The 25,859-nt window shown below is 42.7% G+C and overlaps 1 protein-coding gene across 1 annotated transcript in view; it reads right to left on the bottom strand.

The window, feature by feature from the left end:
- Window positions 1-25,859, bottom strand: part of USP12 (ubiquitin specific peptidase 12) — a 96,985-nt gene that overhangs the window by 4,908 nt on the left and 66,218 nt on the right. The window contains exons 4-7 of the mRNA XM_039255202.1: window positions 18,554-18,783; window positions 12,949-13,025; window positions 12,716-12,799; window positions 2,345-2,542 (exon numbers count right to left, since the gene is read on the bottom strand). Coding sequence (XP_039111133.1) covers window positions 2,345-2,542; window positions 12,716-12,799; window positions 12,949-13,025; window positions 18,554-18,783 — 589 coding nt within the window. The remainder of the gene's footprint in view (window positions 1-2,344; window positions 2,543-12,715; window positions 12,800-12,948; window positions 13,026-18,553; window positions 18,784-25,859) is intronic.

Genomic DNA, 25,859 nt, shown 5'->3' with positions numbered 1-25,859 from the left:
CAAAAGATATAAATACATTTTTCTAGCATTTTGGGAGGGGAATGGGGGGGTTCCAGCCTGAGCTAAACTACAGAACAACACATGTAAAATTTCTTTCAAAGTCGTCTTCTCTTAGGAGAACTTTTTCTCTTGAGAAAAGGTATCACATGACAGTTAAAAAAGCAAAGATAGCAAATCTAATCAAGCTTGACCTTCATAGACTTCTTTAAAAACAAATGACATTTTGGGGGACCTGGGTGGCTCAGTCAGCTAAGCATCCAACTTCAGCTTAGGTCATGATCTCATGGTTCATGGGTTCAAGCCCCATATCAGGCTCTGTGCTGACAGCTCAGAGCCTGGAGCCTGCTTTGAATTCTGTGTCTCGCTCTCTCTGTCCCTCCTCTGGTCACGCTCTTTCAAAAATAAACGTTACAGATAGACAGATAGATAAATTAATAATATTAATTAATTAATTAAAACCAAATGACATTTAGTATTATTAGTGCTATTTTTAAGTACCTAGATCTTAGTACCATTATTAAAGTCTCTGCATCTCCTTTGAAACAAATCTGGAATAAAGAAATCCAGCAATGCACAAAAATGCATGTGGGACTATTTCTTAAAACAAAAAAGAAATCCTTTGCTTTATAAAAGACATGGCAAAGATTTTAACCTCTCCTAGTTCAAGTATGATTCATTATAAAAGCTTCTACATAATTCTTCATTAAATTATAATTCCACTGTATAGGATTTGAGAGAATTTTCCACACAAAGTACTGTTAACGGGAATATTACCTTAAAAGTGGCACCAGGAGCAGAGGCAGCCTCGGTGCCCCAGGGGTCGGCCCCTCTGGCCCGGTGAGGGCGCTGGGCACCCAGGTGACAACGGACACCAAGAGGACCAACTGCTCTTTCTCCACAGACAAAAACCCCTCAGAACCATTTTTTAAGAAGGCTTTTAATTCTGAAATAAATTCTGAAATAAAAACTAACATAAGCATATTTTCTCCATTTCTCTAGGGGTTCATCTAAAGAATCTTAGGTTTTATAGTAAGAGGCTAAGGTTTTGTTGTTGTTTTTTGTTTTTGTTTTTGTTTTTCTTTAATTTTTTAAGGTGGTGAAAATGAAGAAAGAATCACAGAAAGGCTGAGGAACAGAGCCTGAGAGGGAGGGAAGCAGGTGGGAGACGAAAAAGTGAGGCCTTAGGAGCCTGGCTTTTTCCTTTGGCCGACAGGTAGTTTGCAGCACAACAGACAGAGGCCGCTTACAGAAACAAATACGATGAGGAAGGGCGGAGGCTAACTAACACACTTACACCCAGGAAGGCCGTTTTTTAGGGATTTGCATTCTGAACATAAAACACGCTCACTTCAGCAGGTGTGAATGCCTACTGGGTGCAAAGAACTGTGTTGTTTTCTGTGGGCATTAGGACTCCACCGCTTCCTGCCCTGAAGACACGCGTCAGGACAGCAGATAACCTTCCAGAAACACAGTACAGGGCAAAACAATATGAAAGCAGAGCTGCAGGGGTAGTGAAAGGCCCAGATCCCATCCAGTGAGAGAGGTGGTGGGAGGGGGAGGGCTGAGGAATCAAGGAAGGTGGGTCCCAGCTGAGCTGGGGCCTGAGACAGGCTGAAAGGGCCACACTTGTAATTCCGCAAGCGCCTGTTAGAAATCTTCTACGCATCAGACATTCAGGACAGAGGACGCATGAGCATGAGTGTCCTCAGCAGTTAAGGACACAGGCCAGGTCAACCCTCTGTGCTCTCACAGGACAGAACTACAAACAAACCTGAGAAAAAATAAAAAAAGATTTTTAAATGTTCTTAATCTATTTTTTAAGTTTATTTATTTATTTTGAGACAGAGTGAGAACGAGCAGGGGAGGGGCAGGGAGAGAGGGAGACAGAGAATCCTGCGCTGACAGTGCAGAGCCTGACATGGGGCTTGAACCCACGAACCAGGAGATCATGACCCGAGCTGAAATCAAGAGTCAGATGTTCAACCGACTGTTGTCGTTCACCTTTTGTTACTGGACAAATTATTTCCTGTTTTAAGAACTGCCTGTTCTCATAGGGAAAGAGATATAGAAACTGATAAACAGAATACCAGACACAGCAGTAAGTTATGGTGAGCAATACCCACCTAGCAGCTGTGTGACCACACAGGCGCAGGACCTCATATGGTATTTCAATACAATAATATTTCACTATACAAAAGTTTTAGGAGGCAATGATAAATGCCCTGTATCTGCAACATCCATCTTGCCGTAGCTATCCTAATGTGACAACCTTAAGATCCTGCCAGAGCCTCTGGAAGAGGTGCACTGGGACCACCCCGAACGCCCGCCCCACGGACGCAGTTACCTTCCACAGTGAACCACCACGGCGACAAGGTCGTACATTCGGTCAGGATTGGTTGCATCGCCGGAGGTGTTGAACAGACGAAGTTCTAAAGGAAAAACTACCCGGTAAGACAGTTTTGTGTATCGATGAAGTTGATCCATGTATTTAAACCTCTTCAGGTGTAGAGCTAGAATCATGGGCAGTTTTTTAACTTTCATCCTATTCAAATAAACACGGAAACACAATTTCACACAAGACGTTCACGCCACGTCCTTAAAAGAACCATCACACACTTAAGGATTCCATTAACAGACAATTAATAGTTTCAATTGCCCAGCACTGCCCGGTTTTGCCCATTTCTACCAATTATTTTTCTATTGGCAAAGCAGCATTCGGAACGTCTGAAGACTGTCCCACCCGGCTCATCATCAACAAACCACATACATCTAACTCGTGCTCGATATGGCTTCAAGATGGAATGACATCGGTCGGCTGTTAAGAAATCCTCATTCTGAAACCTAGGTCCCTAGTGATGAGGCTAACTGTACACGGAGCCTGTGACTGGTGGGGGGAAAACCAGTTCCTTAGAGCTGCGAACTCCTCTGGATGTGAGTGGAGACTGAAATCCATCTGTTCTATCCGTCTACATGATTCAATAACAGAGTGACGCAATAACGAAAGCATTAAAGACCATTCCGCGAAAGGTGTTTGCCGGAGATAAGGAATACCTCCAAATTAAGAAAAATGACTGTGTATCCTAGAAAGGGAAGAAAATTACCTGCAAATTTGGTGTTAAGTTTTTTTCCTATAGAACCCTAACTATCTTCCACATTCTAAATAATCTTTATTATGCCCTTAAATGTCGTTTCTCCCTGACACGACTGCACTCACTCATGCTTCCCCTAATGACAGTCTATTCTTGAAGGCTCCGCTCAAATGCTATTCCTCCCACCCCCAACCCCTGGCACAAATAATCCCTCTCTTCAATCCATCGGCACTTTCTAGATCCACTCTAAGTACAGTTTATGACACCATAAAATATTTAGACGATGGTGGGTCTTTTTCTAGGGTCTAAAATCTTGGCAGGTAGAAATTTTTTTTTTTTTTCATTTTATTTCTCTATCAAGCAACCTGCCTGACACATGACAGATACATGACAAATGCTGCAGAACTGAATTCTGTGTGTGTTCAATGAACCAAAACCCTTCATGATTAAACAATGAAATTTACTAAGCCGTTGCCTCTAATGAAGTGAAGAAAAATATTCTGTAGCATTACACTCAAGCTGCATCCTACAGATTGTAACTGTGGTGGGCAGCCTATTATTCCAGAAACATTTACATTCTACCCTGGCCTTTGAAAAACATGAGCAAGAATAAACATAAACAGATATTCATTCCCAGAAAGAAACCCAACAGTATAAGAGCCTCTATGGCCTCTGCCTCTGTAATCCCAACTTCTGAAAAACAGTCACTTCTAGAGTTATTGGAGATCGTGAAAAACTGAAAAATCCTAGATACAGGCATGCCACAGAGATGTTGTGGGTTCAGTTCCAGACTACCACACGATAGTCGGCACTGCAATAAAACCAGCGAAATGACATTTTTGGTCTCCCAGTGCACAGATAAGTTAGGTTTACATTATACTCTATTAAATGTGCGATACCACTGTGTTCAGAAAAATGCAGATACCCTAATGAAAAGATACTTCATTGCTAAAAAAAAAAAAAAAAAAAAGCAAACCGTCATCTAAACTTTCATTGAGTCATAATCTCTTTGCTGGGGAAGGGTGCTGGCTCACTGTCGACGGCTGCTGACTGGTCGGGGTAGTGGGTGATGAAGGTCGCTGGGGTGGCTGCGGCAACTTCGTAAGAAGAGGCCATAAAGTCTGCCACAATGATGGACTCTTTCTTTCATGACTGATTTCTCTACAGCAGGAGATGCTGTGTGAGAGCATTTCAGCCACAGAACTTTCCTCAAAATGAGAACCAGTCCTTTCAAACCCTGCTGCTGCTTTATCCACTACGTCTGTGTGACATTCCAAATCCTGTGTTGTCATCTCAGCAACCTTCACGGCATCTTCACCAGGAGCAGATTCCGTGTGAGACGTGGTCCTCACCCGATCACGTGCCATCACGAGATCGCAGCCACGCTGTCCACCTCCAGGGGTCCCATCTCGTTCTGGTTCTCTCGCTGTTTCCACCTCATCCGCCGTGACCGCCTCCACGGACGTCCTCGAGCCCCCAAAGTCATCCTCGAGGGTGGGAATCAGCTTCTTCCAAACGCCTACAGATGTTGGTATTCTGACCCCTTCCCATTGTTCTTACTGGCTTCCCATTTCTAGGAGGAATTTAACGTACTTTGCCCAGATCCATCAGAGGAATCTGGGCACCCACACCCTTCTGAAATGTAGTTCTTAAAATAGAAGACTTGAAAGTCAGAAGGACTCCTTGATCCACAGGCCGTGGAACGGAGGTCAAAAGCAGTCCCCTCCATGCACGATCCCCCATCAGAGGTCCTGGGGGACCGTGCAGCGTTATCAGTGAATGAGTAACAATGCTTGAAAGGAATCTTTCCTCCTTTCCCGCCCCACCCTGAGCAGAAGGTCTCAACAGCGGGCTTCAAATATTCAGGAAACCGTGTTGAAAAGAGGTGCTATCACCCAGGCCTTGTTCCATTTCCAGAGCACAGTGGATTTAGCCTAATTCTGAAGGGTCCCAGCATCTTCAGAATGGCCAGTGAGCATCAGCCTGGAGCCACCAGCTGCGTTGGCCCCTGATAAGAGACTCAGCCTCTCCTCTGAAGCTGGGAAGCCAGGCACTGCCTTCTCTCTGGGCGTCCAAGTCCCTGAGGGCACGCGTCTTCCACAGACAGCTGTTCTGTCTACACTGCACCACCTTCATGAATGATCCAAGGTAGACCTTCTGGAGAACGTGCTGCAGCTTCTATGTCAGCACTTGCTGCCTACCTTGTAGTTTTATGTTACGGAGACAGCCTCTTTCCTTACCCCCGCCCCCCCCCCCACCTTTGCGGCTTCTCATTCTTCTTCTGCAGCTTCCTCACCTCTCTCAGTCTTCATAAAATTGAAGAGAATTGTAGAACCCTGCTCTGCATCAGACTTAGGCTTAAGGGAATGTGGCCAGTTTGCTCTTCTGTCCAGGCCACTCACGCTTGCTCCGTATCAGAAATAAAACTGCTTCACTTTCTCGTCATTTCTGTGTTCACTGGAGGAGCACTTTTAATGTCCTTCGAGAACTTTCCCTTCACACTCGCAACCTGGCTGGTGTTCGGCACAGAAGACCTAGCTTCCAGTCTGTCGCAGCGGTCCACGTGCCTTCCTCGCTAAGCTTCATCACTTCTAGCTGTGGATTCAAAGTGAGAGATCTGTGACTTCTCTTTTCACGGGTGCGCCTAGGGGCCACTGTAGGCTTACTGACTGGCCTGCTTTGGATATTGCTGTGTCTCGGGGAAGAGAGCAGCCAGAGGAGAGGAGAAGAGGTGGGGGATGGTCGGTAGGTAGAGCACATACAACATTCATCAAGGAAGCTCATCATCTTGCAAGGGCGGGGTCTGTGCAACCCCGAAACAATTACAATGGCAACATCAAAGATCACGGATCACAGATCCTTACACCAAATGTAGTAATAATGAGGAGGTATGAAATAGGGTGGGAGTTACCAAAATATGACACAAAGTGAGCAACTGCTGTTGGAAAAAGGGCATCAACAGACTTGCTCGACACAGGAACGCCATAAATCTTCAACATGTTAAAAAACGCAGTGTGTATAAACTGTTTAAGGAAAAAAAGCTATTTAAGAAGGAAAAAACGCAGTGCAATAAAGCAAAGGACAATAAAATGAGGTATGTTTGCACCTGCCTTATGGAAACTCTTTCACAGAAGAGGGAATGATCGCCAACTCATTTTTGAGACCAGCCTAAACCCGATACCAAAAAAAACACCTGACAACGGTATTACAAGAAAATTTCAGACCAATAATATCCCTCCTGATATTTCGAAGATGTGAATGAGGGTCAACAAAACACTAGCAAAGTGAACCCAGCAGCACACAGACCTCACTTGGTGATGACAAAATAGTTATTCTACAGGAAACAAGGATGTTCTTTCCTCAGGTTCTTTCTAAATAAAGACCAGAAACCTGTAAAAACAGAAAGAGTCTTTTCTATTCCTAAGTTAACAAAGTAATGGTAAATTTCTTAAGGAGCATCTTAAAGTATTAGTTTAGCCTATTTCTCCTCCTGAAGAAAAACATCCTTGCCCCAACTTAAATTTTCCAGAAATTTTAGATCTCTGCAGAAAACTTAGGCTTATCAACAATGTAGTTCTTATTTTTTTAATGTTTATTTATTTTGGAGACAGAGAGATGGAACGCCAAGCAGGGGAGGAGCAGAGAGTGAGAGAGGGAGACACAGAATCTAAAACAGGCTCCAGACTCTGAGCTGTCAGCACAGAGCCCGATGCGGGGCTCGAACCCATGAACCATGAGATCATGATCTGAGCCAAAGTCAGACACTTAACCAACTGAGCCATCCAGGGGCCCCTTAACCCTTTTTAAACATAAGGTATAGCAGGGCTCCCTATATGCACACTGTTATGCAACAGGTCTCCTGAACTTTTTCATTTTGGAAACTGAAACTCTATACCCACTGAGTAACACGCTCTTTCCCCTCCCCACAGACCCTGACAACCACCATTTTATTTCATTTCTAGGAATGTGACTACTTTAGATTCCTCATATAACTGGAATCATACATAATTTGTCTTTTTGTAACTTCACTTAAAATGTTCAAGATTCGTCTATGTTATACATGACAAGATTTCCTTCATTTTTAAGGCCGAATAGGGGCGCCTGGGTAGCTCAGTCAGTTAAGCATCCGAGTTTGGCTCAGGCCATGATCTCGTGGCTTGTGGGTCTGAGTCCCGCGCTGGGCTCTGTGCTGACAGCTGAGTCTGGAGCCTGCTTCGGATTCTGTGTCTCCGTCTCTCTGTGACCCTCCCCTGCTCATGCTGTCTCTCTCAGAAAAAGAAAAAAGAAAAAAACCCCGAATAATATAAGGCCCCATTTTATGTTCATCCATGTTTTCTTTATCTGCTCATCTGCGGGTGGACATTTAAGTTGTTTCCACCTCTTGGTTATTGGGAACGGTGCAGCAATAAACACAGGACTCTTTGATACTGTTTTCAATCCTTTGGGATACATATCTAGAAGCAGGAGGGCTGTGTCATAAGGGAATTCTATTTTCAATATTTTGAGGAACCTCTACACTGTTTTCCATAGATTCCCACCAATAGTGTATGAGGCTCCGATTTCTCCACGTCGTCACCAACACTTATTTTCTCATTTTCTGATAGTGGCAACCCCACCTGGTGTGAAGTGATAACCCGCTGTAGTTCTGAGTTGCATTTTCCTGATGATTAGCTGTAGCTGAGCCTCTTTCATATGCTTGTTGGCCTATGTTCGTCTTCTTCTGAGAAACGTTTACTCGAGTTCTTTGCCTGGTTTTTGTGGTTGAGCGGTAGGAGTTCTTTATATTTCTTTTATATATTTTGGGTTATTAACCTCTTATCACGTACTGGTTTTCAAATATTTTCTCCCACTCATGCCTCTTCACTCCATTTATCGGCTCCTTTGTTATGCATACGTTTTTAAGCTTGAGAGAGTCCCATCTGTCTACTTTTGCCTTTCTTGTTTGTGTTTTTGGTGTCCTATTGAAGAAACCATTTCCACATTCAATGTCATGAAGATTTTCCCCCATGTTTTTCTCAAGGAGTTTTATAATTTCAGCTGTTCTGTTTAGTCTTTAACCCATTATGAATTAAGTCTGGTACACAGGGTAAAGTAGGGCTTTGCACACGGATATCTAGTAGTCCCAAATCACTTGTTGAAGAGACTGTACTTTCCCTATTTTTGTACTGCGTAGCCCTGGCACACTTGTAGACCCTTTGAACGTGTGCCAGTGAGGGTTCATGTCTGGGCTCTCTACTCCGCTGCACTGATCTGTACGTCTGTCTTTATCCCAGTCCATGTTGTTTTGATTACTGTAGCTTTGTAACAGGTTTTGAAGTCAGGAAGTGTGAGGCCTCCAGCTTTGTTTTTCTTTGAAGACTGTTTTGACTTTAAGCGTCCTTTAAGGCTTCCCATATGAATTCTGGATGGGTTTTCTTCCCTATGTCATCAAACACTGCTACTGAGGTTTTGACAGAGACGAAACTGAACCTGTAGACGACTCTGGATAGAATGACCATTTTAACAGTAGTAAGTCTTCCAATCCATAAGCACAGGGTATCTTTCCATTTATTTGTATCTTCTTTAATTTCTTTCCGTAATATTTTACAGTTTTCAGCTTACAAGTCTTTGAGCCCCCTTCGTTAAACCGATTTCTAAGTATTTTACCCTTTTTGATGCTATTGCAAATGGGATTCTTTTGTTAGGTTTCTTTCATTGTTCACAGGATACAGAAACGCAACTGGTTTCTACATGTTGATCTTGTATCTGCACATCTGCTGCATTTATTAGTTCTAGCAAGGTTTTTTGTTGTTGCTGTTCTTTAATCTTTACGGTTTTCTGTCCATAAGATCACGTTATCTGTGATCAGAGATAATTTGACCTCTTCCTTTCCCAGCTGGATGCCTTTTATTTCTTTTTCTTGCCTAACTACTCTGGCCAGGATTTCTAACACTACGTGGGGTACAAGTGGCTAGACAAGCCATCCTTGTCTGGTTCCTGATCCTAGAGAAAAAGCTCTTAGTTTTTTACCACTGGGTGTGAGGTTAGCTGCAGGCTTGCTATATACGGCCTTTATGAGGTTAAAGTATGACCCTTGTTTCCCTAGTTTGCTGAGCGTTCTTAACATGGGCAGGTGTTGAATTTTCTCAAATGCTTTTTCTGTATCCACAGACATGATCCTATGGTGTTTGAACCTCATCCAGACCAAAACCTTTTAAAGTCAAACTGGTTTTTGTTTCTTTAATAAGAACGATGATCTGTATACCCGACACAATCTTATTCTCTTCTTCAGAGACTAGAAAGTATAGACTTTCAGAGCTGGTAGATGTCAACTAATCCAAGTGAGACCCAAAAAGATTCGATGAGACTTGCTCAATATTACAACACAAGTTATCAGAAGGGCTGACACTAGGTACCTTAGGGGAAAAGAGATAATTTCTGTATTGCTGTCTTTCCGTAAACTTACATACAATTTATCCTACAGAAATACTCTAAAAACTGTGAAGATATGTGTCTGTTGGCGGGCATACACATACAAAAAAGGTAGGTTCATCAAAGTATCATGACAGTGAAATAATGGGAACAATCGAAGCTATCAGATTTAGAGAACTGGCAGATTATGGGATACGCTTACAAAGAGTCTGTGGAGCACCTCTTAAGCATGATGTAAAAGTATACTTTACCGGACATGTTTGTAATTCGTTAAGTGAAACAAGTTACAAAACCACATATACAATTGTGATTCCATTTCAAGAGTAACGTGTGCGTATCTACTCACTTCAAAAATCTAGGGTACACAAAGTGTTAACAGTGCTTTCCTAACAATTCTTAACTGATGCATACTTATCTATATTTTCTAAGTTCTTCACAGAGTATACATATTCCCCATGTATATTAATAAAAAACCTAATATTAAGTAATATACCAAACTCTCATGGATGTCTTCAAAACAAACAGGCGGAGTTTGTAAACCGTGTTTAATTACTCATGTGTATGGGTATTGGTCACTGTGTATGAGGATCAGCTGGGCTCACAGATGGGCCTTCCTCCATGTACCCAAAGCAGTTCACGAGCTGGATTCCCGAGTTCCATTCAGTCCCTGACCAACAGTCTTGGGCATCTTCTACATTTTCAGGATTAATCTAATACATCAACCCCCAAACTTATGGGAGGTACTTCCCATCGTCTTCACTTACAGAAGAGAACAATGAGTAATCTGCTTTGATTACCTGTGTCCACTACCTAAAACACCTCCCTTCCTAATAAATGCATCTGTGCCCCAAAGAAAAGCAAAAATATAATCATTTAAAAATCTAAGTTCTTTTCATGAACATTTCAGTTCAACCATCAGTTGGGGCCTGACATCTGTGCAGGCAGGGGAGAGGGGAAGCCTGCAAAGAGCATGTCTGTATGATAGACAATTGTATGTATGGTGGGGGCTGGGGGGGAGAAGATTGGTTACCTACAGGGTCACTGAACAATTAAATATAGAAGGATAACGGGAACCAATTTTTACTTTCTGAGCAGGAAACTACAAATACTAAGGAGACAACTAGAATGAACCCTGTGGTGTTGGCTGAAATTGGGGACATGATGGTGAATTTGTGGTTGTTCAATACGGAAAGATCAACAGGCAAGAGAGACAGGTACAGATGTTAGCTTACACCCCAGCTCTGCTCACTCAGGGGGCTCAAGAACAGAGACCTCTCCAGAGCAGAGTGCATACCTTTAGCAAAGCCTTGTTTTCTAAGCCTCATTCTCCTCCTCAGAGGAGCCAGGTCTCCCTGGAGAGATGGCGGGGCCAGAGTGGGGCAAGACAAGTGGAAGATGGGAAAATGGGCCCGAACACCTGGGGGTGCCAGAAAGAAACGCTCAAGACTGACGGGGCGTGTCACGAGACACAGGCACCAGCGAGAAGGCCTCCTGCTGGCCAAATCGGGGATAATCTGCACCTAAAACTAAGTCAAAATGGCAAAAGATCATAACCCCACTGACCAAAACAAAACCAAAAAACCCCAAAAACCCCAAAAAACCTTGAGTCCACACTGAGATTTAGAAAATGAAGAATATTAGAAGTCTGATGAAGAATGGGTGTCTTTGCCATTTAATATCTCACACCAAACACTTATAAATTATAAATGAGCAAACACAGAGCACAAGAGTGAAGAAGTCTGGGAGACATTACCTTAATCAAGGACTCAGGTAACAACACCAGTAACGGGGATGTGTGGAAAAGGGTTAACCGAGCAGCCTCAGACTATCTTCAGAACGACCTGCTTGCAAGGGCGACCCTTGGTTAACATATGAGAACTTGGACTTAAGGAATGTCCCTACGTGATAAGGGCGTCTCAACACGCCTACACTGTCTGAACAAACAATATCGCATATGCTCAACACCTACTTTCCTTCTGAGCATCTGGAATTCTGGTCCATGCTAGGCAGAGGGCGCCTAGCCTTCAGTTTAAAACATGGGACGTGGAGTCCGTAACGAGCCTCCCTAGCACAGAACACTTCTCCCATGTCCCACTTGACGCTAAGGGACTGAAGCAGGCCTTGGGTGACTCCATGGGCCTCGACTTTCGGACGTTCTCCTGGATTTCCGCTTTGCCGCCTTCCCGTGATGCATCTCAGCTGGGAGCATGACTATACACGCTGAGTCCTGTGAGTCCTTCTAGGGAGTTCAGGAGTGGTCGCAGGGAACCTTCCCCCCCCACCCCCACCCCCCATGAGACATATCAGCATCCTGTGTCATGTGAGAGGATACAATGAGAAGGACAGAACATCACGTCTGTGAGAGTCCGCCCAGCATACATGACCTGCACCTACTCAGGAGAAAACGCGAGATGCTCCCAAAGAGACCAGTGTATGAAATAACTCATCTATAATTTCCGAAAGGGTCAAAGTTTTTCAAGTCAAGAAGAGGCTAAAGAGCTGTTCCGAATGTAAAGACTAAAGAGACACAAATACTAAATGTCATGTGTGTTTCTGGACCGGATCCTTTGTTCTGTAAAGGATCCTTTGTTTTATCTGTGCTGATAAAATCAGGTCTATGAGAACAGTAATGTGTCAACATTACTTTCCCCGTGTGGGGGAATAATGGCCATGGGAAAACGTCCTTGTTGGTAAGGAGACAGCTACTCAAGTGTCCAGGATCATGGGACATTGTACCAGGAATCTTATTTTCAAATGATTTAGGGTAAAAAAGCACTCTTGGCAGTGTTCACACAGCTTTTCTTTGACTTTGAGATTGTTTCGAAATAAGAAGATAACAAGAACTCCACTCCTCGATACCAAATACCAAATAAGAGAAGGTACAAAATCCTCAGTGGAGAGAGCAGACACTAGGGTAGAGTTCCCCCTATGTCTCCCCACCAAGGAAAAAGTGACATTGGCAGGAAAGCTTCAAGGTCAACTATTTTAACCATACGGGCTAGGATTACTAAACAACTCTTACTAAGTAAGGGCAGAAAGTGACCTGGGGTGCAGAGTTGAATATGGTTTATCCGGTAATCACTTAATGTGTCTGAATCACTCAATGATAAAATGAACAAGTCTTACTCAAGGTCAATTTTCAACCATTACTTTCAGCTAGAAAAGCCCATTCATTACCAGAGAATCAAGAAAACATCGTAAAGACTCTCAATTACCGTTTGTGTGCTTCCTGCTTGCTGCGACATTCTTCACAGTAATATTTGTATTCACTGCACAGAGTTTCTGTGTTGCTAAAATCCCTGTGTAAAATTCAAAATAAATTTATTTCGTCTATACCGGAGAACTGTATATTAGTTTAAAAATATTCTAAGCCAAAGCTATGCATTACATTCCAAAATCAATACGTCTACAATGCATTATGTTTCAAAGTCAGTACATCTAGCGTTACCTTAAGCAGTGAGTGATCGATGTGTTTTGTTCCACGTCAACAGAAAGGTCTAAAAAATCTTCGTCTTTGCTGCTTATCTGTAAAAATAGGGAATTACCTTTGATTTCTTTAAAGATCAGTAAATCACTGTTCTGAAAGGATAGGATTAAATTTGTTCTATTGGTCGAAAGTATATGAAGAATCTCCCCCCCGCCCCAACTCACAAGAAATCTACTTGATCTGGATTATCCAACGGGATGCTAAGGAAATGACTCTCATCATGTGTGCAGGTTAAACAGCAAAGTACACCTGTGACTGATTCCCTTACTGGCAAAGGCTATGATGTGAAATCCCATTACTTTGCAAAATCACTGCAAAGCACAAAAACAAACTGCCCATGTACACTAATTCTTAAATACACACACACACACACACACCAACAACACATGCCAAGAATGAATGAGGATGCCTGGCAAAGAGCAGGACACCTGTGTTGTTTTATAATTCAAGGAAATAATTAGGGCCTAAAATGCCAAATTACAATCTTCATTGATGACCTTTTTTAAATCCTTCTCTTAAAAACCTAACATAAAGTTCTGTTTGAATTATGGGTAAGTCATCTGATAAATAATTGATTACTTATTCCTCTGAATAGGATTAGGGAAGAACTTTAGACATCAGTTTTGCTGGCCATTTTCCTTCAATGACTCTCTGCTCAGGGTGAGCATGCATAGATCCGGGCTGTGCCTGTCACCCACCAGGGCTATTCACTCAGTAAATGCTCTCCTGCTTCAAGAGAACACCAGTTTTAATAGCTTGGTAGCATTAACTTGTGACAGACTAGGTAGCTTACACATGTACAGCCACGTATGTCATGTGCTTATGCGAACAGCAGTAAACAGGTGAGCACTGAGCACACAATGGACAGTGATGCCATGAGAGAAGTGATCTGGGCCACAAAAGACTCAGTACAAAAGAGAGAATAAGACACACAACACGCAGAGAGGAAAGGGAACGTGAGGTGCTTAAGGAAAAAGAATCAGCTTAGTCTGGGAGGAAGGGGAGGCGGGTGGCAAGGGACAGAATGACAGGTAGGCTAAAGGGGAATGAAGATGAAAGAGTCTGGTGGTTCTCAAAGTGAGGGGTGTGGGTCTCAGGCTCTGCCTCGGGGGGTCTCCAGTTGACATTTCCATCTTTACGATAAGAAATTTTACATAAGGATGTCCTGGGTCATCTGGCTATATGGGAGTTACTATGTTTGGGTTCACAAGTGTGCTGGTAGCAGGTCATCACGGGAGGGGAGGCAGTATTCAACTTTTAAAAGTGTGTGTAAACACGCCTGGTGGTTGTCGGATCCCACGTTCTAATGTCAGGTCACACCCAGGATGTGGGAGACTCAGTGAAGAAGTCTAGGCTGGCAGCATGGGGGGCGGGGGGGGGGTAATCAGCAGAGGCAGCGATGAAAACGGAGAGCGATCCTCCCAATGCAGAGCAAGAAGCAGCCTGAAATGACACCCTGGAGGACACCAGTGTTTGAAGACTAAACAGTAGGAAAGGAATGAGGCCAAGAAGAAACCATCAGAGAAGAGGAGAGAACACAAGAGGGTGTTGTTACAGGGACCCAGCCTCCTAACCCAACGGGGATGTGACCCATTACTAAAATCTACCATAACGCGGCTCCTCTGAGACGCCCACTCCTACCTGAGAGGTCGGGTCTCCTTCTTGGACTCACGTGGACTCTTGGGCTTACCTGAGCCAGAACATACTGGACCGGAAGTGCCTATCTGTTATCAGTCTCTGCTCCTCTATGAGCAGCTGCGCATCAGACTCTCTACGTTTACTCACCTTCTGCCAACCTCTACCCATCTTCTACCTGGCCCAGGTGGCACTGAAATGTGTACGCAAAACGAACGAAATGCTATATATTCACTCTTGAGAAATTCTCAATTTCATCCCTCTAGCTGAGCTTGATAAAGTCACGGTACTAACGATCATTTACTGAGCTTGCAAGAGAATAACTGAGATTCTGAGGAAACAGTCCCAATTCATACCTTTAATTCTTGGGAAACTATCTGCAAATATACACTGCAAGCCACGGGAGGACCTAGCAAAGACTGGGTGAAGGGTCACTTCCCACCCGTTACAAATAAAATTAATAAGTAGCTGAGCAAACAAGGATGGGTGACGCTACTTTCTCCTTCAAAAACATTTAATCCTCACCCCCTATCATCCCCAGTCTATAACATAAGCCTCCAAGGCCCTACATCACAGCATCCCAAATACCTCCACAGGGTCCCAAATCTACTCTGCTGGCCTCGCTGATATTACATTTCTCAACATGCTAAGCAAATTTAACTATTTTCTGTTGCATTGAAGGGGATGAATTATACAGATCTTCTAACACAGACCAAATTCCGCCATACCAAACACCAAGCAACTGACGAATTCTTTGATTATACCCACTCTTCCCAATTAAAATACTGCTCTAATACCCGGACAGTGTATTTCCTAAAGCTTGGAAGTCGGCTACCATAGAATTTTTCTTTGTAAGACGTATCTATACAACTCATGTTAAAATAGCTGGAGTTGCATAGATTGACTAAAGATGCGTACCAAGACCAATTCCTGCCATCAGACATTGCCCAGTTGAGCTCTTACTGCACCTAACTGATAGCTACAGCAATGAACAATAACCCTAACTCTAACCCCAAAATATCTACACAGAATGTTAATGTATTCAAGCATTCGGTTACACCTCTTACACTTGATATGGAAGAGGCTCACCAATAAAAATGTATTCACAAAAGAGAATTTTATTTATTACTGCTATGCCCTTCATGAACTAAAATGACACCACTGACAATGGTCATTCTGCAACTCTCTGGTTATCGTTAAAAAGATCAATGCATAATCAACAGTCAGCAGATCACTCATCGCTATAGGTTACGGTTCCATTTAAAGATCCTATCTTTTTATTCATGGCTGAATCAAAAGGATCACTATTTGCTTTAAGAGAAAGAAAGGAACCACAGTACATTAGCACCAAAACAAAAAAACACCCCATACTTAGGTATGTACACCTAACAAAATATGTACAAGATCAACATGAGGAAAACTAAAAGACGATTTCTTTCTACGGAAAAAATCAAAGAAGATGTGAATAAATGATAGTCCATGTAAACAGACTGTGGGACGCCATATTGTCAAAATGTCAGTTCTTCCCAACTTGATCTATAGAGTCAATGCAATCCCATTCAAAATCACAGCACATTACTTTATGGATACTAAATCAGTTCCTAAATCTTGTGTGATTCTACAGTTTACACAGGGAGACAAGAGGCCCAGGGAAGGCAAAGTGATAATCATCACAACTTGGGGACAAACCTAGATATCCTTCAGGAAGTGAACAGATGAATGGAAAGATTTCCACACAATGAAACAGAATTCCGTGATAAAAAGAAATGGGCTACCAGGCTGCAGAAAGACATGGAGGCACCTTAATTGCATGGTGCTAAGTGAAAGAAGACAGTCTGAAAAGGCCTCACATCTACAATTCCAACTGCACACGTCGCTCTAGAAAAGTCAAAGCTATGGAGGCAGTAAAATGATGAGTGGGTGCCAGGGAGGGATCTGGAGAGGAAGGAGGGATGAATGTGTGGAGCACAGGGGATTTTCAGGGCAGGGAAACTACTCTGTCTCATACTGTGATGAAAGCTATGGGTCATTATACGTTTGTCAAAATGAACAGAACCACAGAACAGATAATACCAAGAGGGAACTCAAGTCTGAACCACAGAATCAGCTAACGATGTACCAGTGTTGGTCATGAGCTGCAACAAAGGCATCTCATGAATGTAAGATGTTAACAACAGGGAAGGGTGGGGGAGAGGAGGTATGTGGGAACTTTCTGTACTTTCCACTACATTTTTCTGAAATCTATTAATTAAGAGGAAGCCATTTCCTTATTAGCCTCTGCCAGTGTACGTTCATCTGATTTAGTCAACCAAGTAAATATGTTACCCTTCCAAACATCCATAAAACATCTCCTCTTTCCTTGCTGTGGACGCTCTTTTCAAATGGACAATACTCCTCTCCTATGCTATTAAAAACTAGTCACGCAACCATCATACTGAAGACTGAATCAGGCAAAAATAAAAATCCTCAGTGGGTGCTAAATCTTGGGGGAGGATGTTGATGAAGAACAAGATACCTGTGTCTCCCCACAGACTGCCCACCGGTTACAAGGGCGTAAGAGCCGATTGTTATCAAGAGGAGAAACTGAACAACAATTTGAACAGGAGATCAAAATGACCTTCCCCAGTGAGAGGCAGACGGACATTGTGTGCCCAGACAGGACACCCTGAGAAGGACACAACATTAACTGAACCACTCCAGCCGAGAATGTACCTGCGTTTAATTGGAAGGAAACATCAGACAAATTCAGTATGAGAAATGTTCGACTTTTTTTTTTTTTTTTAAAGGAGGACATATCTTCTTTTAAAATGTAAATGTCATAAAAGACCAAAAAAACCTATGGAAACGTTCCAGATTAAACGAGGCTAGAGAAAACATGACAGCTAAATGAAATGCAAACTGCTCAACTCTAAACTAGATTCCATTCGAGGGGGAAGAAATGCTGTAAAGGACACTGTTGGCTCAACTGGCAAAACTGAATAATGGGTGCTGGATTCAGTAAGAGTTTGAGCTTTCATTCCTCAGGTGAGAAATTAGGTAACAATATAATGATATAACCAAAGGACTGGGTTATCTGATCCCTTCTTCAAGCTTCTTCCCTGCTGCTCTTCTTTACAAAGTATCCAGCAAGCAGGTGCTTTTCCCTTGTCCAGTGTACGAAGTATGCTTTAGTTTTTATTCCAACAATAAACGTAATTGTAGAGAACGGAGAAACAAATTAATGTGCCTCCCTGGCCCTACGTTTCTTAGGAGCTTAACTAACACATAAGACGTATAATTTCCAGAACATGGCTCTATGGCCTCTTACTGAAACAAAATCAAATACAGTCGATCCTTGAACAATGGAGAAGGGGGTAAGGGGCACCGAACTCCCCAACCCATCACCACCACCATCACCACCACCACCACCACCACCACCACCACCACCCCCGCTGCGGTTGAAATCTGCGTTTAACTTTTGACTCCTCAATAAGCTAAGTACTTACTAACGGCCTGCTACTGACCAGAAGCCTTACTGATAACATAAACACTTAATTCACATATGTTTTGTATCGTAATGTGCAGTACAATAAAGTGAGCTAGAGGAAAGAAAATGTTATGAAGAAAATACATTTACGGTACTGTATCCAACAAGAAATCCACAAATGGGTGGAGCCCCAAGGTTCGAACCCTATTGTTCAAGTTGGGTCAACTATGGTCCAAGAGACTGCAGGAAGTGCTCTTCTGCCATCTCAGGTAGTCACTGTTAACCAGCAGCATTATGCAAAAGTGTAGACAGAGTCCTTTCAATCGGCAGGTACATCTTTAATATTCACTTATCCTACGACTTGAGAAATCCCAACCCCACATTCATCTCTCACACGCATCCTCAAAGAACTCCGGATAAAAATGAAGTAAATCTGCTCTATGTAAAACTGTATGCCGTACTTACAGTTTCACAAGTAAGACATCTGGTTTCATTTGTTAATGTTCCCTGAAAAATCTCGTGAACCCACGTCGGGTCTGGTGTGCTGCTGTTATTTTCACTGTCGATATTCCCATTAGGTAAACGGCCATTTTGCTTTTCCTGCTTTCTCTCTTCTTGTAAAATATCAGCAATTGTGTTTAGTAGGTAATTTAAGAATTCATGGGCATCTTGCTGCATGTAGTTGTCAAAAAGTTCTAAAGATAAAAACAGAGAAATATAATCTTTCAGAATTAAGGGCTTCATTAGAAGTAAATTTAAAACGAGTATCTGGTATTCTGTCAGAACAAAGTACAAATACCTGGTACTATGGGTCATACACAAGAAAGAGATGATCTTTTCACATATAAAAATAGGACTAAATCTGGAGAAGACAGTTAGGATGAGAATCTTTCTTTTACAGAAACGAGACTAACTGATCCATGAGAAAAGAACGAAACCTTCCTCATACATGTACACAGTAGAAGACATCAGAAACCGCTGTTTATTATTATTATCATAGCTCATCTTGTTATTCCACAAACAGTACAACACGGCAAGTTCTAAAACAGAAACTGGACAACCTCTTGCCACTGTGAGGCTAAACGTGTAAGCGCCACACCGCAAGTCTGGTGGCATTAAATCACCCTAGGGGTGAGCATCCCAGGGATTCGGTCGGGAGGGGGGGCTCCTCCAGTGGCTCTGAGCCGCAGCCCCATCCGGGAATCAGTCGTATCACAAATCATCTATCCAAGCCAGATGGTTCCCTAAGGCCCTTCCAAATGTGAGAGGTTCCCTGCAGCGACACAGATGAGTAAGGACAATGGAAATACTGCTCTTCCCTGCGCTAGACATTCCCCAGCGGGAGACGGACAGGCAAGGACTTTACAGGCGGTATCCCCGTGGGCCTTGGAACAGCGCTGTGATGCTGTCAGTGTTATCCTTCAAATGAGGGAACAGGATCAGAGAGGGAAAGTCAGGCTGCGGGGAGTGGCAGGCGCAAGATGCAAACCAGGCAGTCCGGCCCCCCAGGCTGCACACCGACCGAGCAGCCTGTTGTGACCCGCACACGGACACCTGCGGCTTTGTCAGCAAGCACACGGAGCACATTCCCGAGTCAGGAAAATGTTACCTTGATGGATCCTCGAGGAACATTTAGTGGATTCCAGAAAGAGCACAAGTTAACATGTTTTAAATAAAAGAATATAAATTGGGAAGACAACTTAGGGAAAGTCTAAGATAAAATAAAATAGGACATTTTAGAAGAGCTACAGTTATGATTTCATAAAGTTATATGGATTAGAAATCACTGAAAACGTTTACAGAAAACCATAAAACCTAAAAATTATTAACATAAAGAGCTTGAACCAAAGAAAATAAAGTGTGGAAAGGACTGGAAATCAGCAATTTATAGAAACTAAATTCAAAAGGTTAAGAAATACACAAAAATGCTCAACCTCGCGGTTATCAGAAAGGTCTTCATTTGCTGGTCTGTAAAATAGAACACCATCTTCCTTTGCAAAGTTATTATACACACAGAAGGGGAACAAGTGAAAATGTTCACTGGGGAGGTGTATTCAAAGAAAATAAAGAGTGATTTTAATCAAGGCGTCACAGTGACCTTTAAAAAGTCTCAGATTTAAGGTGCAGCTGCTAGAGCGAGACTGTTTGGATTCCTGCGATGGTTCTACCACATAATTACATGTATGTTACAGGCAATTTACTGAACCTCTCTCGGATTTCAAGTCAAACACAACAACATTACGAATGCAGTAAGAGCCACACAGGAAGTATCCCTTTTGATCGCACTTCATTTCTCTGCTGTAAGCCTGTCCTGAGGGATTTCATTGGCCTTAAACGAACCCCTTGCGTTCTTTTTAAGAACAATAAAAGCCCTGAGTCCTAAGATATAGTGCATTAGCCTATGAGGACTTAACATCTACCAATCTGTAATCTGGTGTTTTGAGTGTCCGACGGTTTTCGCCGCGGGTAATCCATACTGCGACACCATTCCCCTCCCCCGCTGCCAGCAGAAGGTGGCGTGCCACGCCCTTCACAGTGACACAGGACCCCCCCCCCCCCACCTCATGTGCAACCTCCTGGCCAGCTCCTCCATCGCCCTGAGACAAAGCCACGTAGCGCTCAGAGACCTTACCTGGTTCTGCCTTCGGACAGGTGGAGGGACGCTGGGATAGCTGAAGTCAATGACCTTTCACCTTGCCTCTCAATGCAGTAACCCTTCATTCCTGAAAATTCCACCCCCAACCCTACTCTCCCACCCTCTATCACGCTCATTCATTTACTGTACCTTATTTCCTTCCTCAACTTTGGGATTCACCCCCATCTTTCTGTGGTTATCTGCCAACTTCCCCCCCCCCCCCCACCTATGGATGGCCTGGTTCATGGCCTGGTTCATGGTCTCTTTGTTCATTGCGACTCCTGCACTAACCTGGACACTTCCAGTGTCCAGGCAGCTTCCTTGACCCCTGAAAAGTTCCCTTTTCATCTCTCACTTACTCATCCATCCCCAGGCCACAAACCTAGACCCACTCAGGTCCACTAAGATAAGAAATAGAAGGAAATTATGCTGGAGTTAATTGGGGGGCTCCAGAAAAGACCCCAACAAACTGGAAAAGTCAGGGAGGCAGCTAAGAGGAAGTAAGTAAAAATATTTTATGAACCCTGCTAAGGACTTAGAGTGAGGTACGAACAATCATTATGGTGGGTCGCTGCATGCTAGCTCAATGCTACAATCTAAGGCGGTCTCTTTTCCACTAAATCAAGTATTTTTTATAACTGAAGTTTTAAAGAGTACATTTTTGCCATAAATATTTGAAATAAACTACAAGGGCGCCTGGGTGGCTCAGTCGGTTGAGTGGCCGCCTCTTGATTTCTGCTCAGGTCATGATCTCAGGATTATGGGATCAAATCCCACATTGGACTTCGAGCTAAGATTAAGATTCTGCTTAAGATTCTCTCTCTCTCTCTCTCTCTTTCTCTCTCTCCTTTTGCCCCCCTCCCCTGCTCCCACACATGCTCTCTCTCAAATTAAAAAATAATTTTTAAAATACACTACAAAATTAAAGAATAAAAAACTCTAAATGAAAAATTTTCTGGTTAAGAAAAATAAGGAAGTCTTTTATTCCATTAAAAATTATTTTAGTATCTATGCATGTTTTTCAAAAGAATTATTTTTTTTTTGTAAAGCAAAATGGGCATGTGTTTTTGTTTTTTAAAAACTTAAAACATCTTTTTTGGATTTTTTTTTTAAACATAGAACAATGACTTCACATTTACAGACATACTTCCACGGACTTCAATGTTCTGGAAATGAGATGTAAGGTAAACCAGAAAATACTCTTTAAGCATTTCGTTGGAAGATTTAAAATAATTCAGTGTCCATTTTCTATAAATACAGCATGCTGTGTATGCCAGAATCTTGCCAGGCCTAAGAGTGGCCAATAGAGCTTTAACACCATCAACTGGGACCACATAAACATCAAAAACAGTATCAACGAAATGGCCACAGGACAATTCCTGGAAATTGTATTACATTAAATTTCTAAAATCTTGTTTTCCCCATGGTTTGCCTTCTTCTCTGCGAAGCAGCATAAAACGGGGAAGGAGGACTTCGAACTTACTTTGGCAAATTAAAAACAAATCCACTCATTCATTCATTCATTCATTCATTCAACAAATATTCAGTAAGGACCTACTATGTGTCAGGAACTGGACTGTGTGCTGGGAATACAATGCTGAGCAAAAACAAATGGGTTCCCTCCATCACAGGACCGAGAGTCTAATGGGAGACAGACAACTTCATCATTCAATAAATGTATATGGAAAGTATGAACTATCAAAGTCCTAATACAGGTGCAACATTAATGAAAAAAAACAATTAAATCAACACTTAAAAATATTATGTGGTCTTCGAAACCCAGACGTAGCTAGCTTTTATTACACAAAAAGATCTTTCATACTCTTCTGGAGAAAAAGGATTAAAATGGATATGGGAAATCATTTTCTCAAATCTATTTAATAGATGTGATTTGTGATTATTTCCTCACTTAAGGAAGATCAATGCTTAAATATATATACAGGGGCGCCTAGGTGGCTCAGTTGGTTAAGCGTCCAACTCTTGGTTTGGGCTCAGGCCATGATATTGTGTTTGTGAGTTAGAGACCCATGTTGGGCTCTGCGCTGACAGTGCAGAACTTGCTTGGGATTCCCTCTCTCTCTCTCTCTCTCTCCTCTCTCTCTGCCCCTCCCTCCCTTGCATGCTCTGTCTCTTTCTCTCTCTCTCAAAATAAATAAGCTTTTAAAAATACATATAAATATACATATTTATATTTATATTAGTGTCTCTACATCACCTGAAACATGGTATGTTCATACAGGTTTCTCGAGAACAAAGATCTTTTCTATCTCACTGCTGTATCCCCAGCACTTAGAACACTGCTTGCCACATATTAGACCGTGTTTGACATTTTATGAATGAATGAATGAATGAATGAATGAATGAATGAAAGAAAAATAGGGGCTGAAACAGCTAAGAAGAATGAGAAGAATAAACCGGCCCAAAGCAACAGCGTGAACTATGTACACTGATAAGACTCAGTGCACAGCTCCACGCGCCAGCGCATCTGACTTTCAAACCCACTTTAAAGGATCCCAAACTCTTCAGCTGGGCCAATGCCGGCTGGCACAGAATTAGATCATCGGTCTAGGTTTTAATTCTTCCAAATTAAGAGAGTGCCTAGAGGAAGTCAGCGATGTGAAACGCCAGCCTCCGTTCCCTTCCCAGATTGCTGGGTTGGTCCCCTGCTCGTACTCGAGCTGCCTGTGCCCGCTGCTCCCACCGCTACGCCAGCCAGCAGCCACCGGACCTCTCCCTCAGGCAGCCCCACTCGACACCCTCTGGTGGCTTGCCGTGGCTTTCAAAATAAAACCCAAGCCCCTCCCTCCCCCCGCCCCCTCCGGCCACATTAATTTCCTTGTTGTCTTTCAAGGTCTCAGGGCAATGGCAATTTCTATTGTATCCAGTTGGAACAATTGGCCACAGACCTTCCAACAGCTTCTCACTTTAACTCTCAAATCTAACAGAACGTATCAACTCCCTCAGGCTCTATCCACTTTCCCTGTTTTCCCCCCATGGCGTTAATACATTATATCACTCGATTGTTTGTCTTCCCCGTTAGAATGTCAGCTCCTAGTTTCCGGTGCCTGCAGGAGCTAAATACATAATAGTTAACCCAGACAGTCAGCCAGCTTTCCATCATCAAAGGTAATGCATTTATGGAGCAAGTGTCACCACCGTATCCTACTGTAAAAGCCTATGCTGCAGTTCTCATATGCTATGATTAGATAACACGCATTAAAATTCTGAAAACAAAACTCCATTACTGAAGTCAAAACAGATTCTTTCCAAGAGATGTCCTAATGATCAGTGATACAAAGCAATAAAATACGATACTGAGCTAAGATCTACAGAAAATATGAAGCCTTACATTTATAGCATAACACAGAAGAAAAGGGTTTCAGAAGAGCAGTCCAGAAGCGCCTGGGGACTCAGTCGGTTGAGGATTGAACTCTTGATTTCAGTTCAGGTCATGAATGCTGTGGGATCAAGCCCCACATCAGGCTTCTGCGCTGAGTGTGGAGGCTGTTTAAGATGCTCTCAATCTCTCTCTCTGTCTCTCCCCCTTCCCTTCCCCTGCCCCTCACCCCACACGCGTGCTCTCTAAAATAAAATTAAAAAAAAAAAAAGAAAAGAAAAAGAAAAAGAACAACAGCCCAACAGTGAAAGTTAGAGGTAATTCTGAAATGGGCAACATGCATTTGTTCCAGAGATAAAAAACAAAACTAGCAGACGTAATCTCAGGAGAGTTATACAATGGTAACCTATTAAATACTTTTTTTTAAAAATTTTTAATGTTTATTTGTTTTTGAGATAGAGAGAGACAGAGACAGAGTATGTATCAAGGAGGGGCAGAGAAAGAGGGAGACACAGAATCCAAAGCAGGCTCCAGGCTCTAAGCTATCAGCACACAGCCCAACGCGGGGCTCGAATCCACAAACTGTGTGATCATGACCTGAGCCGAAGTCGGATGCTCAACTAACCGACCCACCCAGGCGCCCCTGAGTCCTCTTTTTAATTTGCATGTTCTCCTCCACACAATTATTAGGAAAAGGATCAAAAGGCAAAATTGTATTTCAAAACACACAAAAGCCCACAACATCGAATAAGAAAAATGCTTTTCCGTTACACAGTGCTCCTGAGGTATGGAAAGATGGAACAAAACTATGAAAAGGTAAGTTTGGAAAACTCATTCTGGAATCAGTTTCATTGAACAAAACAAGTCTACCGTGCATCAATTTACTCTGTCTAAACATATAAAAAACTTTCAGAAAATAATGAATTATTAAAAAATAACAGATACTCTAGAAACATCCCAGCTTTGACAAACAAATATTTAAAGCCACACACACACAACTTGCCAAACACAGGACCTTGAGCTCTCTGCTTAGCAGGAGTTAATGTACATTTAACAAGTCACTGCACACTTAAAGGCCATGATAAGAACTGCGCGTATGCACGTGCCCCCAACACACTTGTATGTTGAAACCCTAACCCCCAGTGCGATGCTATTTTGGAAATGGAGCCTCTGGAAGGCCTTTTAGGCCTTGAGGGCTGGGACTTGCACCCTTGTGAGAAGAGACAGGAGAGAGCTTGTTTCTCTCTCTTCACCATGTGGGGACATAGCAAAAAGGCAGCCATCTATACAAACCAGGAAAAGGGCCTACATCACACACAGAAGCAGCCAGCATGTTGAACCTTTGAACTTCTCAGCCTCCAGAACTGTGAGGAATAGGTGTCTATTGTTTAAGCCACTCTGTCTATGGTATTTTTGTGACAGCAGCCCCAATGAAGAGCACGTACAATACACTGAACAATAATGTCAAGAAAATTATACTGTTAAATGAAAAAGAAAATCACGTGTATTCTGCGTGAGTTTCAGGTTTCTGATGTTGAACATTTTCCAAAATACTAACAAAAATCATAGAGCAAGGATGGCATGTTCAATTATAGTGTACAGGAATTTTCTACCTGGACAAAATTTTTGAAGTCTCATGCCAATACAGGCAAAAAGACAGAGAGGACGTGACTCCCTCAGCCGCACTCGAACAGAGTTGTTACGTGGGGTCCATAAAACCTGGAGAGAGCATACAGGTCTAGAATTTAAGAAAGCAAAGATGTTTGGTGAAAGCACATTAGGGGAAACACTTAATAAGA

This window comes from Hyaena hyaena, unplaced genomic scaffold, assembly GCF_003009895.1.
Source record: "Hyaena hyaena isolate Hyena2069 unplaced genomic scaffold, ASM300989v1 scaffold_11, whole genome shotgun sequence".
Classification (NCBI taxonomy): Eukaryota; Metazoa; Chordata; class Mammalia; order Carnivora; family Hyaenidae; genus Hyaena; species Hyaena hyaena.
The sequence above is the reverse complement of the archived record's forward strand: the minus strand, read 5'-3'. Positions and strand labels throughout refer to the sequence as shown.